The sequence below is a fragment of the Ambystoma mexicanum genome, chromosome 13 (assembly GCF_040938575.1).
Source record: "Ambystoma mexicanum isolate Mex_15411 chromosome 13, UKY_AmexF1_1, whole genome shotgun sequence".
NCBI classification, from domain to species: domain Eukaryota; kingdom Metazoa; phylum Chordata; class Amphibia; order Caudata; family Ambystomatidae; genus Ambystoma; species Ambystoma mexicanum.
In genome coordinates, this window is record NC_090938.1 from 202,514,973 (window position 1) to 202,529,031 (window position 14,059).

Sequence of the window (14,059 nt, forward strand, 5' to 3'; positions counted from 1 at the left end):
GTCCAGGAATCGGATTCATCTTCAAATAGCTGTAATGCGTCATTTCCGTTTCCTGTCCACTCTGCAGTTCAAAAGGAGCTGGTCACAAATATGAGATGCAGGAAGGTGAAGTTGTGGGCAGTATAAATAAAGTGGCAATATGATGCCATATGCCAAGGCTTCATCTACCTTTCTCTTTATGGACTGATAGCCCACACTATCCAAGGAGGGGGCTGCATATTGAAATTCTGCTGGTTTTCTTGTCAAACATTTGGTTCTCTCTGATTGGTTCCCAGGCCGGCCTGCGCAGCATTGAGGAGGAGGCTGCTCCTGAGATCCGCCGGGCCATTTCTGGAGATCTCACAGCAGAGGAGGAGTTGGAGAGAGCCATGGAGGAGGCAGCCATCGAGGATGGAATATACAGGGTAAGTAGGGAAACAGTGGACGTGGGTGATATAAGTAAGGAGCCGGCTGAGTGTACTATTCCTCTCCCCCTATGCTCATCAATGATTCATTGTTTTCCCTGTGTGATGGGCGAATGACCTACTCTCAGGGTAAATCCAGATAGTACCGCTTTGATGGGATTCCAGCTAGGATCATGAATATTTACCCGCGTGGAAGATCAGGGGGGTCATCCGTGTATACAGAGTGCATGTATTTTCTCCCTGATAAATCTGTAAAAGCCTATCTTCATGTGCAACTGGAAGCTGCCTGGCCTGCTCGGTGCCGCAAACCGGACTGTCCGCGGAAACAGAGGTGGGCCTCAGTGGGTAGGATGAAGTTTTTTTTCTTTTCCTTCCAGATTCTGAACCATTTCAAAGTCTGTCCTCAATTAGTCCTCAGGCCAGGAGTGACCTAGCAGTCCTAATTTTGCTTTCTATTCACGGTCTGGTGGTTGAGTGGTCACTCTTCAAGAACCGTTCCAGTATTGTTCAGTCTGTCTTCTATCTCTGTTATAGAATTTAGTAATATGACACACACCATAGTCTCTCTCTCTTTTGTGCGCATGTGGGCATGGGCTCTCTCTCTCTGTCTCTCTCTCTCTCTCTGTCTCTCTGTCTCTGTCTCTCTGTCTCTCTGTCTCTGTCTCTCTCTCTCTCTCCCCCCCCCAAAACCACAAAATTCATACTGCTAGTTTAAGGCCACCCATCCTCCTTATCTGGATGAGGCAATCTTTCACTAATCCCCTCCGTGCAACCTCTGCTTGGACACCCTCATTAGTATCTCTCTGTTCCCTGCCCACACTGTGCATCCTTTCACTTGCACTCCATCTCCCTCCTTGCTCCTCACCACTGGAACACAATACGCCTTTATGTCAAAAACAGCACTACCGCCTAGTCCATTAAACTCACACAAGGTCTCCATGACCTAATCTTCGAGGATGAACTCTTATCTCCCTTCCTGACCAATCCTCCTCCCGAACTGGGCTGTCTCCTGGACCACTACATCCTAATCCTTGTGCAAGCATGCAGTCTAGTTGGATTGCTGTTTGTCATGTTTTCTCCGCCTGTCTCTCGTTTATATCTGTGGCATTCCTTAATATCACCTAGTCAATTACACACTATCATCTTATGTTAGGCACCTGTTGCCGAGTGCCTAGTTTCCTGTGATTCTGTTGTAGTGTCTCTGGTAGAAATACCTTATTACCCCAAAGAACGAGTGGAAATACAAATAGGCTGTGTAAACTAGTTCTGTCTGATAGACTTTTGGAGGGTGTACACTCTGCAAGGGTGGGATTGAATTGCCAACAGCAACCATTGCAAGAAGCTGTACACAGGGACATCAGACATATGCGGTGTGCTTTTCTTTGACTCATGGACCTGTCCTGATCACCAGACGATAAACCTAAGGTGGACCTCCCAAAAATGGACTTGTCTCATTCTGCTTGTTGCAATTGTTTTGGGGTATAACATGGTCCAGTCATATGGAATCCTGTCCCTCTACCCCTCTTAACAATAGAACCCCTTAAGTGCCAGGATATTATGCAAGTCTATGCATAAAGGAGAAGCATGCTCGTCCTAGGCACTAGAAGGTTACAATAACAATTAAACTTGCCCTTAAAGTTGTGTTATCCTGGCATACTTACATCTTCTCTTCTTCTCACCTCCCCCTTCTCTGACTCCCCCACCCTCCTCCACAAAGTACACAGAAGCATCTAACAGGCCAGCCCTAGAAGTATATAAAAAGATTAAATGAAAAATAATTGAAAAATATGTGCAATTATTGTAAAACTTTTGATTTACCTGTGAGCCACAAATATGTTTTTTTCTTAGAAAATAATTGGGCTAATTAGGAGTTTGTCGTCCAGAAATAAGGTGCCGATAACAACGTGTACGGACACCTTTCTGGACTGGCAAGCTCCAAGTATGCAAGTAGGGTCTGTGACCTACCGGAAGGTCTGACCTATAGGTAGTTCAGGCCCCCACCGGCAGACACAGGCACAGTGTTACGCCAGTGATTGCGACATCCCATCCCATGCAGTCCCAGGGGACTCCATGGGAATAGGGAGTTACCGGCATCTCCACTGCCTGTAATATCCCGGCAACACTGGGATATCAGACACCGAATATGGTATGATATCCCGTCCGAATTACCAGCGGGATATGGGGGAAATATTATGAGCTTAAATGTCTTAATGAACAGCTCTTGTGTCTAACACACAAAGTACTGGATGCAGAAACAAAAGTTGAACATAGGTGCAGTCAGGAAGCAGGTGCAGGACGCACAGAAGACTTAACCCGGGGCAGGACTTTATTGCTATACAAGTCAACAAAATGGTGCGAAAGACCAACCGAAACCAAGCCTCTCACACTGGATACAATGAGCTCTCATCTCCCAGTCACATTGCTACTTTCCAGGTGTTCCTGTGCTCGTTCTTCTGAGCTCGCTCCTCAAGTGTGAAAAGTCTCTCTTGGACTAGCTGTTGATATAGCCTTGGTATCTCTATCGGGGTAAGGTGGGTCTAAGGGGCACTGCAGTAGCCAGTCGGTACTTCTCCCTTCCCTAATTCATGGATCTCCTCTCCCTTAAGTCACAGGGCCCCTTCACTGCCACTGTCACTGCACCTTCTCTACCCTCCACACATGTGTCTCATTGCCCCTCCATCTCCTCTGCCTTTCTTGTGTGAACCCCACAATCTCATACTTGCCCCCTCTTTCCCCTCAGCTGTTGGTTCTTTTACTGTTTCCACCGCCTCCTCATTTCTTACCATTTCCTCTGCTGTTAACACCATCTCTCCTGATGCCAACTCCTCCTCCTTTTTTGTGACCACTTTCTTCCCTGACACTACCTCCTCCTGCTCTGATGCTATCACCCTCTTCTCTATTACCCCCTCTTCCTGTTACACTACCAGCACCTACTGTTATTTCTACCTCCTCCTCTGTTGTCAGCACCTCCTCTGTAGTTGCTGACACTTCCTTCACAGTTTTCTCCTGCACCTCCCAATCACTTCTGCTACCCCATGCAAACACTGTCACACTGCTTGGCATACACTTCTCTAACAAGGCACACTGAGCACCTAGGGCTGTGTACTTTGATACTGTGTTCCTTTCTCCTCCTGGGTTGGACTTTCAGTGGGGTCTATACCTGTGGCATGTAACTGGGTGAGTGTTTGGATTGGTTGTGGTCCCAGAGTGCACCGGGGCCACTTTGGTCTCACTGTGCTGGACCACGCCTATAAATAATCTGTACGCCATCTTGAATAAGAGTGTTACACCCCCTGACCCTCCCTGGTCCTGCCTGCCTCGTGTGATTCCAGCATCTGAATGTATTCGGGGCTGGAAGCACAAGGCTGAGAACGTATGGTAAGCACCTGTTTCTGTTTTCACACTGAATGTGCAGAGAAATGGAAACTTTACATCCCTGGCGTGCGAATTTCTTGCTGAAGAACCATGCTTCATAAACTTTGCTTACTTCAATGAATTCTTCCTTTTCAGGAAGTCACAGATTTGTAACATTGCATCTGCAAGCCTGCAGAGTTCACCATGGGTGCTGTGAACTGCATTAAATAACATGTTTGATGCATCATGCAAAGCTCCAACTTGATCTAAGCACATGCTAGAATACATGTTGAATCTTTGCGTCTCCTCAGAGAGAGCTTCCAGCTGATTCAGGCCTTTAAGGTTACAAAAGGGATTTTGAAAGGTCAGGGGTTTTAGACTGCCATCCCTAACTTCCTGATGGAGTGGAAGGACCCCAGGTCCCCAGGACGCACCTGTACTGTGGTGCAGTGATTGGTCCCGGCCATGTGACGTGGACCAAAGTAAAGTAACCGGGGATCTTGCTCATACTCCCAACACCCACTGGCTGGTGGCATCCGTGCCCCCAGAATCATCAACTCTGGCATCCTCATAACTGGACAAGGGGCTTCATTGCAGTAAAAATACAAATTTATGGAGTTTATTAAAGTTCTAACCGCTATAGTATAGAAAATCTAAGTTTTTTTTTTACTTTGTATAACTATAAATCGAAAAGCAGCATAAGACACTTGATTCCATGTTAGAAAGGAAACACATTTTTAACATTTTGCTCAGGTTATCATTCTGGAAAATCGGGTCTGCAAACTGTGTTGGCTTGGTACAACACGTGCTTCCGGTGCCATAACTTCTGATCTGAAGGCCTGACCTGTGCTGGCCTGAAAGCTTATGCTGAATTCTCTTTGACCATCTGATTTGTCCATTACTATTTATCAGAGCACACAGAATCAGTTTCACCAAAGGCATAACTCCAGGCTCCCTTCATTGCATCCACCAAAGATACAATTTGACCTTATAGTCTGCGCTCAGTAGATTGAACTTTGGGTGTAGTACATGTTTGTTAGGGAGAGGGGTTAGTGCTTTATATTGCAGTTTCCCCTTTAGGCACTACATTGAACAGGATTTTCATGAATCCCTACAATAGCTAACGTGCCCATGGAAATGATCAACTATTGGACCACAGATGCATTTGATTTTGCAGTAGAAAAAAGGCTGGTCTTTGTTTACTCTTTTCTCTCTGCGGTTGATCATAGTCCTCTTGAGCAACCATTGGACCTTTGACATCATGGCCTTTTTGTTCTCTGTGTTTATAGCGGACCGGTGGTCTGTTTGGCCACGTCGACAGTTTCCCGATGGAGCATAGCAGCCCCGTTCAGTCGCACAGGGCCAGCCAGCGACCACTCCGATTCTCCGAAGCTGAGAGCGAGGACCTGGACTCCCCGGTCTTCCTACCCGATGTGGAATTCTTCCCCATGGAACGCAACACCAATGCCAACAACGCCAACATCAACAATGGCAACAACAAGGACATCAGAAGGTTGTATCAAAGTGCGGTGTTGTGTGTCGTTCATGCTGTATTGTTTTGTGTCGGAGTGGCCCTTGATGGATGCTGAAACGCTTGCCTCTGAGGGTTGTTGTATTCCAACTTACAGCCCACCAGAAGTCATGATTTTAAAAAGTATATTCATTCAGCTGTCAAAGTACAGAATCGCACAATGTGGAGGACCAAAGAGGATGCTTTGGCCATTCAATTTTATTTCTTTAATTTGGTTTATTTAATTTTTTTTTGTTATAACACACCTGATACCATACCTGAGTTTGGTTTTTAAGCGCGGATCCGGGATTCGAACCTCTGTTGCTCTGCTTTCGAGTTGCCCCTGTGCTGTCCTCCATTCACTGTAAGCAACAGAAGCCCATAACTACATTGCATTTCACTGCCATCACATGGCCAATTAGTGCTTTAGACTGTAACTCATTATTTTCCTTTTTTAATTTCTTTGCCTCCTAACAATGCTGGTTCAGAGGGATTTCTGGTTTCATTAAGTGTTAAACATAATCCCCTTTCCCTCTCCCAAAACCTCTGTGCCTCGCAGTGTCCCATGTTTCCGTTGCACAGTGGTGCCCCTAGGGACGTGGAAAAAGTAAACATGTTCTCATTTGTTCTGTCAAAATTAAACCACGCACTGGCACTCTTAGAAGTTTTACTGCTACTATGAATGGAAAACAAATTAAGATCCTTTTTTAGTTTCAGGCAGATTTAGTAATGATGTTGGCATTGAAAGAAAGACGTGCTTTTATGATCGAACTGTAAAAATAAAACACTACGAAGTAAAGGCCTGCAGCTTTGCTAGCGCTTCTAAATAAATAAAAAAAAGCCCTCTTTTCTTTCACGCCCACTCTCAGGCAATGGTGCTGGCATGTATACTTTTTCCTTTTTTGTTTATTGTATCTGGTTTGCAACGAACCTTTACAAAAAGCATACATTAGTAAAATCATAAAATAGTTTCATTTAAAGCACACTTCGACAGTAAGAACCATTGTTATTTTAAGACCATTTTCCATCACAACATCATTAAAACTGACTTCTCATTAAACCTAAATCAGAGGTCGCCCCGACTATTCAGAGCATATCATATCATACAATTTGCTTTTCTGAAAGATTTTCAACAATAAAACATGCAAGTTTCGTCAATTTAAGGACCAGCTTCAGCCTGCTCCCCCACATACAATGTTTCTCTAGACAGAACGGTGTTAAACCTAAAGGGCCTCATTACACGGATGGCGGAGAACCATGGCGCTAGTAGCGCCATGGTTCATGCCGGTAAAATACCGGCACCGCCTTGGCGGAAAGGGGAATTACCGCCCCATTCCAAGGTTGGCGGGGCGGTAATTCCCCCTTCCACCATTGCCCTTCCCCATTCCCATTTTTGCCCCATAGGGCTCAATGGGAATGGGGAAGGCGCTAATTACGGTACTGCTAATTGCGGTACCGTAATTAGCTCCCTGGGTCCCTTTGCGGGTTGGTTTTTAACGCCTGCAAAAAGCAGGCGTTAAATCCCCCAACCCGCAAAGGGACCTCGTAGTAAGGCGGTAAGGATTTACCGGTACCGGTATTTTACAGGTACCGGTAAATCCTTACCGCCATCCGTGTAATGAGGCCCAAAGTCTTCAAAATACTCACAATATATCGCCAAGTGTTTCATCGTTTCAAGTTGCTTTGGGATACTACAAAATCGACAGCTCCCATTCTCCACATTGGCAAGCTTTTTATTCCAGTGTTGAACTCTTTCATCAGTGAGGAGTTGGTCAAGTTTGCAACGCATATCCGTTTTCCTTGCTTTCCCACAAGGACATTTCAGGATATACATTGCCCGATCTCCCCATCTGCTCCTAAATTTAGAATATTCATAATAGGCCTTACTCTGACAGGAGACACCAATGATAAAGCTGGGATTTTGTTTTACAACATGGAAGTCTGGCTCCCAATTCCTCTTTGTTGCTGCCAGAATTCATTTTATTTAAAAAATGTAAAAGGGAGGGAGCACGCCGCTCCATTAACATGTGATTTAGCTTTTCATACATCGAGTGCTTGGGCGGGGTCAGCATTTTCGCATGATTATTTAGCATACGCCAGCGCCATTTAGCGGACAAGGGTAACAAACCAAGTTCATGACAGATCAAATCATTAGGTATGGAAAGTGCTAGGCCCAATACATTCTTCCACGGCTTGCCCTGCATAATATCCAAAACCACATCCATCTCCATTACACAAATGTCCAAGGAGCATAAGATAATCGGTTCCACCTTTAGCAGATAGAATTGAATGATGGGAAGTAGAGAAAATGTGCAATATTTATGTAGAATGATTTTCATTTGGGAAGCCAAGGGTTTTAATTTATCGTTAAGTAGCTCATTCCATATCGCAAAGGAATACCAATCAGCAAGGGTATAACCCAAATAACGAATTGCGAACAATAAGTGGCTCCTCCAGGGACCAAGTCAATCTGGAAGTTTTTCTTTTACCATCTGCAAATGAGATGATAAAGGATTTCGAAGAAATTACCTATAAGTTGTGGTTGCGTGCAAAATGCGCAAACAAGTTCTGTTTTGTCTGGAAGCCAAACGGGGTGCTGTCAAAAAATAACAAATCATATCCAAAGCCTATCCAATACCAATTTGCCTAATTTGACTGGATATATAATGGCTTTACTCCAATCATGGTCCAAATCCGCTAAACATAAATTAAAAAGCACAGCGGCCAAATTGCAACCCTGTTTAAGGCCCACCTCGGTAATCACAGGATCCGTAAGGGCCCCATCTTGACCAAGCTTTATTCTATGCTTAGTGTTTTTAACAACACGATCATCGCAACCAAATGTAAAGGGAAGCCCTGATGGATCATTTTCTCCCACAATACATTTCTTATAACCATATCAAAAGCGGCTGTCAAATCCAGGGCCGCCATGTACACTGGGCCTGAATTTGAATGCAAGGTTTGTTCGTACAAGTGTGCCATGATAGTTGCGTTGAGGGGACACCCAATATTTTGCCGAAACCATACCTGAAACTGGGACAAGATATTGTGAGTGTTAATATGGGACTGCAACTCTTCCAGAATCAATAAAGTGAAAATCGTGGATGAAGAGTCCATCAGTTCTATGGGCCTACAATGTTCAGGGTCTTCAGCCCTACCCTTTTTATAGATGGGAATTGTGTTAGCAAAACACCATGTAGGAGAAATACAGCCTGACTGATATGTTATCAAATTTAATTCTCAAGATATTTGCCCACAATTCCGGGTCTGCCTTCATAAGACGTAGTGGAAGCCCATCAGGGCCGGGAGCCCTTGAACCCTTGATCTTGTAAATCGCATCTGTAATATCTTCAGACAACCAAGGAGACTTCCTCAAAATCAATTTGTTGAAATTCCTACCGGAAGTATAAGCAAATCTCAGTGGCAAACGATATTTACCTTGTAGATAAACAAACCACCTCACAGTGGATATTGCAGGTGCCTTGTAGGACCCTGAAGCACATGAGATAGTTCTAAGCATAGTCCATACTTGTCTAGTGTCATTTTCCAATGGCTTATGCAACATGCATTGATTATCAGCTATGAGTAGGCCACTTTTTTACCTTTTCGTCCTATTTCTATAGACCTCATTGATGATACCGTTGTGGCACAGGTAGAATTTCAACTCAAGATTGAGTCGTCGAAGCTGCCATATGTTTATTCCTAGCTTTCTTAAGATTATCAATAGTCAAGTTAAAGGAATGAATGTGTCTAGAAGGCAGAGGAACGTTTCTTTTTTTTTTGGCGATACGACTGACATGGAAATGTATACACCTAACATTCCCATGCTCTGCTAATGCATTTAGGTAAGCATCCTGGCTTACTGTGCTTACAATAAAAGGGTCAGCACAAATTCGTAGAATTAACTCCTGACAGGTTTTTTGGTCCTATCTGACTTAAATCGAGTATCTATCTATTTATTTTAGAGTCAAATAGGGCAGCGATTCGTAGTGACAATTTGGAATGTTCGAGGTCAATAGGAGGGCCAAATGGTTACCAAAGCCTAGATCACAAATGCGCACTGGCTCCACTTCTATATAGACCGCTGAAGATACAAAAAAAATATATAAAAGACCTAGAGCTACCCCGTGTCCATGTATAATTATATGCATTCATCGCCGGAAACACCATTTGGATGTCCCAAGTCATAAAGTAATCCACCCATTTCTTCCCATTGCGCATAGTGATAGACATGGGATCACCCAAAACTCTTCCGTGATTATCTGTCTGGCCATGGCAAGTGGAACTAAAATCACCACCCACCACAATCTTAACACCTGAATTGCGAATCAATGCTCGTTCCAGTATCATATCCAACTGGTCGCACATATCATAAAAAGGAACGGGCATTCTGTTCCAATATATACATATGACCAAGGCGCGCACCATCGGTGCATACTGGAGAGTACGTTCCACAGCTAGGATGGCTTCATCGTTGTGGATAAGTTTAGAGGATAGTTTGTATGACTTATGACTTATTGATCAACACAGCGAGGCCACCCGATGTCTCCCCAACATCCCTCTCTTGGCTTCTTGCGGGTAAGGCCAATAAGGCCAAAGTCATCTCTTTGATTCCAGATTAATTTCTTACCCAATCTATATCATCTGAGCTCAGAGTTCTTGATGACGGTATCACCTGAAAGGATCTAAGCATAGATGATCTATTCAGGCTACTTTTTCCATTTCATATGGAGTCACTTTCCCACCCCATTATCGAAGGCATGTGCGGCGTAAGAGCCCGCTCATATAGGGGGGGCTCAGCCTCAGTCTTTAGCCTATGGTGCTCCTCCACCAAAACAGCACCCACATGGTTGTCTGAAGTCGCACTCTCTTGCTTTGTCGGGATAATGTCAATAGCTGGGAGTTCACCACCTTTGGACACTTTATCCCCCGACATCACAATTTCAGAGGATTGTTTACTGGATTGTGCTCCTAAGGGTTTCAAGGTATCTAAGTCCTTGCGCCCCTTCACCTTAGCCCCGGGCACAATTTTAGGGGAATTAGGGACAGGGACACTAACACCCTTCATCCTTCCCATAACTAGGTTTATTCCTGGGCCATGACCCGCGACTGAACTCTTGATCATATTTATTGCTTTTTTGTTAATAATCGTGGGATAGAATTTCGAGAGTGCAGATTGTTTTTGGTTACATATAAGAAAAGGCACTGTGGCCGGTGCACATTGGCCATCATCATTGGAAGGTTCATTCGTTTTAGGTATGATTTCAGAGGTAGATCCTATTTTTCTCCTGATTTTTCCTGTTTTTTTTTTATGCTTGGGATCATGGGATACCTTTCCTGGTGACTCAAAATCCCTGTAGTTAATGTTCAATAGAGGTTTAGATTCCTCACTTGCTGCCGCAGGTCAGTGATTCCATCATTATTAGAAATATTACATAGTTCTTTAATATAAGAACTGTGATTATCATCTTTTTTTAGAAATTGATTTTTTGATTTTTTTGCATTAGACAACATAGCCTTCCATTTTGGGCTTGCATAGCCAGTTTTTTGTGCTTACGTGTCGGGGCAATAATCCGACTATCAGCAGTATCCAAATTCTGCTGGTTGATAACAGATCGGGCTTGAGACACCTGACCTTCATCCATTAGATCGATCAAGTCGGTCAGTGCCGAAGGGCTATCCATGGGCTCCTTAACATTTTGAGTGGAGTCGGGGATCAACAGACCCTCAGCCGCTGAGACTCCCACTCTTATGCAGACACCTTTTTCCTCTCCATTAATTTGTTCAAAATAATCTGTATTGATTGTGCATTAGATGCAACCACTTGGGCGAGGTCCATGTTTTCCTTTCTCCCCTTAGTTGGACTACTAAGGGTTTTGGACGCTGCCACATCTGCAAAGGACTTGATTTCATTACCAATCATCCTTGAGTCACCCTGAGTTTGAGTGGCTTTAGCCACTGTGGCAACAATATTTTTACCGCCCGCTGCAAGTGCAGAAACCGCATCACAGGTAAATAAAAGCCCTTCGATGCGATTCATTTTGCACAAAATCTCAGTAAGAGAGGCTTTCATAACACCAATATCCCAGTGTGTCTGTTCATGGCCTTTATCTAGCAAATTTAGGATCCGGGACATCACTGGAAAATCCGTACCCACAGAAGTTACATCCAGTGGGAGAAGTTCAACAGGAGATCCTAATTTAGGCACACTGGACCCATACTTGTGCATCGAGATTCCTATGTCATGATCTGAGACCGTCATCTGCTCTAGTGCTTTCATATGCTGTAGTTCAGATGTTGTTGAGCTGGATTTCTGATTGTAAATAACCCCTGTAGATATTACATTGTTGTGAGCATCCCTCGGGCCTTCCCCTCCCCCTAACGATCCCTAGGGCATACAGGCAGTAGACTCAGCCGGGTTGCTAAACATGTAGACATTCTCAACCCACGTTCTCCTTTGCGTTACTGGTGTAGAGGGGCCAAGCGAGAGCCTCATACGTTTCCCTAGTTCAGCATCAACTGAACGGGCAAGCATAGAAAGATCAGATATTCTATCCCTCAACGGTACCACCCCCATCTTTCTGAGCGTTTCAGTTCTCATAGGTTCAGGTTTATTAGCGACCAGAAAAGCGTCATGGTCCAAGTCATTAGCCTCATTGAGTTTGAAGGTAATGGGAAGGCTCTGGGCATCTGCATGCACCTGCACCGTCACAGCTGATCTCGACTGAAAATAACTGTTCCACTTTGTTACTTGAGGCGGGACACTTTGGGCTAACCAGCACGGGCAGTAGTTCTTGGGCACATCAAGGTGCCTACCACGTTGATATCATCGGAGCAGTTCAGTAGGACTGACTCCTCTCTTGCCGAGTTAACCGACCGCATGGCCATAGGACGAGGAGGCCCTGACTGAGACTCATGCAGTTTCTGGCCACTTCTGAGCCTGTTAACCATGGTCTCAAGAATGATTATATCACAAAGCAGTTCGAATGGATTTAGTACCCAAGTGCAAATAATAATATGATAACAGCGAGATCCACCAAGGAACCGTTTTATCTAACACAATAATTAGCAAAAGGGAATTATCTACTCTACAGGCTAGGATGTACTACATTCAAGCAAATGGACACAGTTTCACCAATGACATCACTAGCAAAAAAAAAAAAACGATACACTTCCTCCTCACTCCTCCTCACTGCTCAATATGAACAGTGTCCGCACAGGGCGCACTAGAGCCGTAGGTAATCAACAAATGCGATGTTATAATAGATTATTTATCATGCAATGGTAGCTTAAGGACCCCAAAGACTCACCTCCAGCCCTCCCACCCTAACAGCCCAACAGCCAAGTCACTTGGGCAGCGGAGGGTGGGCGGAGCAGGTGGGCGGGACTATGGGAAAGCGAGAAAAAAATAAGAAGTAGTAAATTGGATGTTCCGTGACTAAGAGGAGACAAAGCCAAGTGATTACTTAGGATAAGGCAGTACACATGTAGCAGCAACGCTGCAAAGTTTCTATGAAGGAAAAACTTCTTGCAGACGAGCCACTGGTGGTAGGCAGAAAGCAGCAACAAGTCCAACGCAGCCCAACAGCCAAGTCCCTTGCGGGGCACTTCCGGGTGTTACCTAACCATACTGAGTGGAACATTGGGTCTGCTTGAGTAATCGGGTTCCTTGGAATGGGGCCATTAATCGTTGTTATTTCACTGTAATTGGCACAGATATTCCGCGCACTTAAGGCCTGCTCCAGATCCCTGCCTGCACACCTTCTCATGCTCTTTTTGCCAATAGCCGTTTATTCCCCTCCAACGCATTTCTGGCTGAACCATCCTGCCACTTGTCAACGACCCCATGCTCCCTGATTCTCACGTGTCATGGAAGTGTGCTCTATCATCCATTTTCTACTGAGCTGTCTCTGTGCGAGTGCTCTTACCCTCTGCTTTCAGTCATGCATCTCCAATTCGCCTTCATTGCTCCATTCCCTTCTATCCATGATCCGGCCCCTCAATATATCTGCATGAGTCTTTTTATATGGCTGCCATCTTTAAGTGTGTTTGTCTAGCAGCAGCTATTACATTTGCACACCAAACATTTTGCATTTGGCACTCTAAAGTGAAACTTCAGGTCTAAACATGACATCCACCCGTTGCTTGGTACTAACAGCATTATTGCTGACAACAGTGTATTCCTTTCTGAATAGTCTGTATTTAAAGTCCAAGTTAGATTATAATAAGAAGACAACATGAAATTATAATGTTATAGTTCAGCTCATCTGGGAACTTTAATTCTAAGGTACCTGTAAATTGCACTTTTTTCTCGGAGCAACTGACTCATGAGAGCGTTTTGAAGAGCCATCTCCCTACTGCAGATGGTGAGCGACCTAACCCCATCCGGTGTGCCCATTTCTTAGTTTAAAAAGCTTTCCATTGCCCCGTGCCTCCTCTCCCCTAGCCCTCTCCCAAGCCATTATTACCACCCCACTTTAGCCCACCCATCCGCGATTGGCTGCTTACAGCCAGGAAGAGGGCCACTTATCTGGGAGGTTCAGGGCAGTCTTGCCCGGGCAGCCTGCTAAGGGCCTAAGGCAAAAAACAGCTCCCATACCCTGTTTGCCCGGTTCGCACTGGGCGTGTGATGAAACACTGTACAGTTACAACATTACTGTGCTCTGGTAAAACCCTGCCTTTTCTACATTGCCACGACCTGCTCCTAACACTGCATTGTATTCCACTTCGCTCTTTAGCTGGCCATTTTATTGAACTGTGCTGTGATCTGTGGTTGGTCATTGTATTTAAA

The 14,059-nt window shown here is 44.7% G+C and overlaps 1 protein-coding gene across 1 annotated transcript in view; it reads left to right on the forward strand.

The window, feature by feature from the left end:
- The window catches only part of CACNA1S (calcium voltage-gated channel subunit alpha1 S), a 596,588-nt gene that overhangs the window by 520,870 nt on the left and 61,659 nt on the right, over window positions 1-14,059 (forward strand). Inside the window, exons 39-40 of the mRNA XM_069633644.1 lie at window positions 276-404; window positions 5,048-5,271. Coding sequence (XP_069489745.1) covers window positions 276-404; window positions 5,048-5,271 — 353 coding nt within the window. The remainder of the gene's footprint in view (window positions 1-275; window positions 405-5,047; window positions 5,272-14,059) is intronic.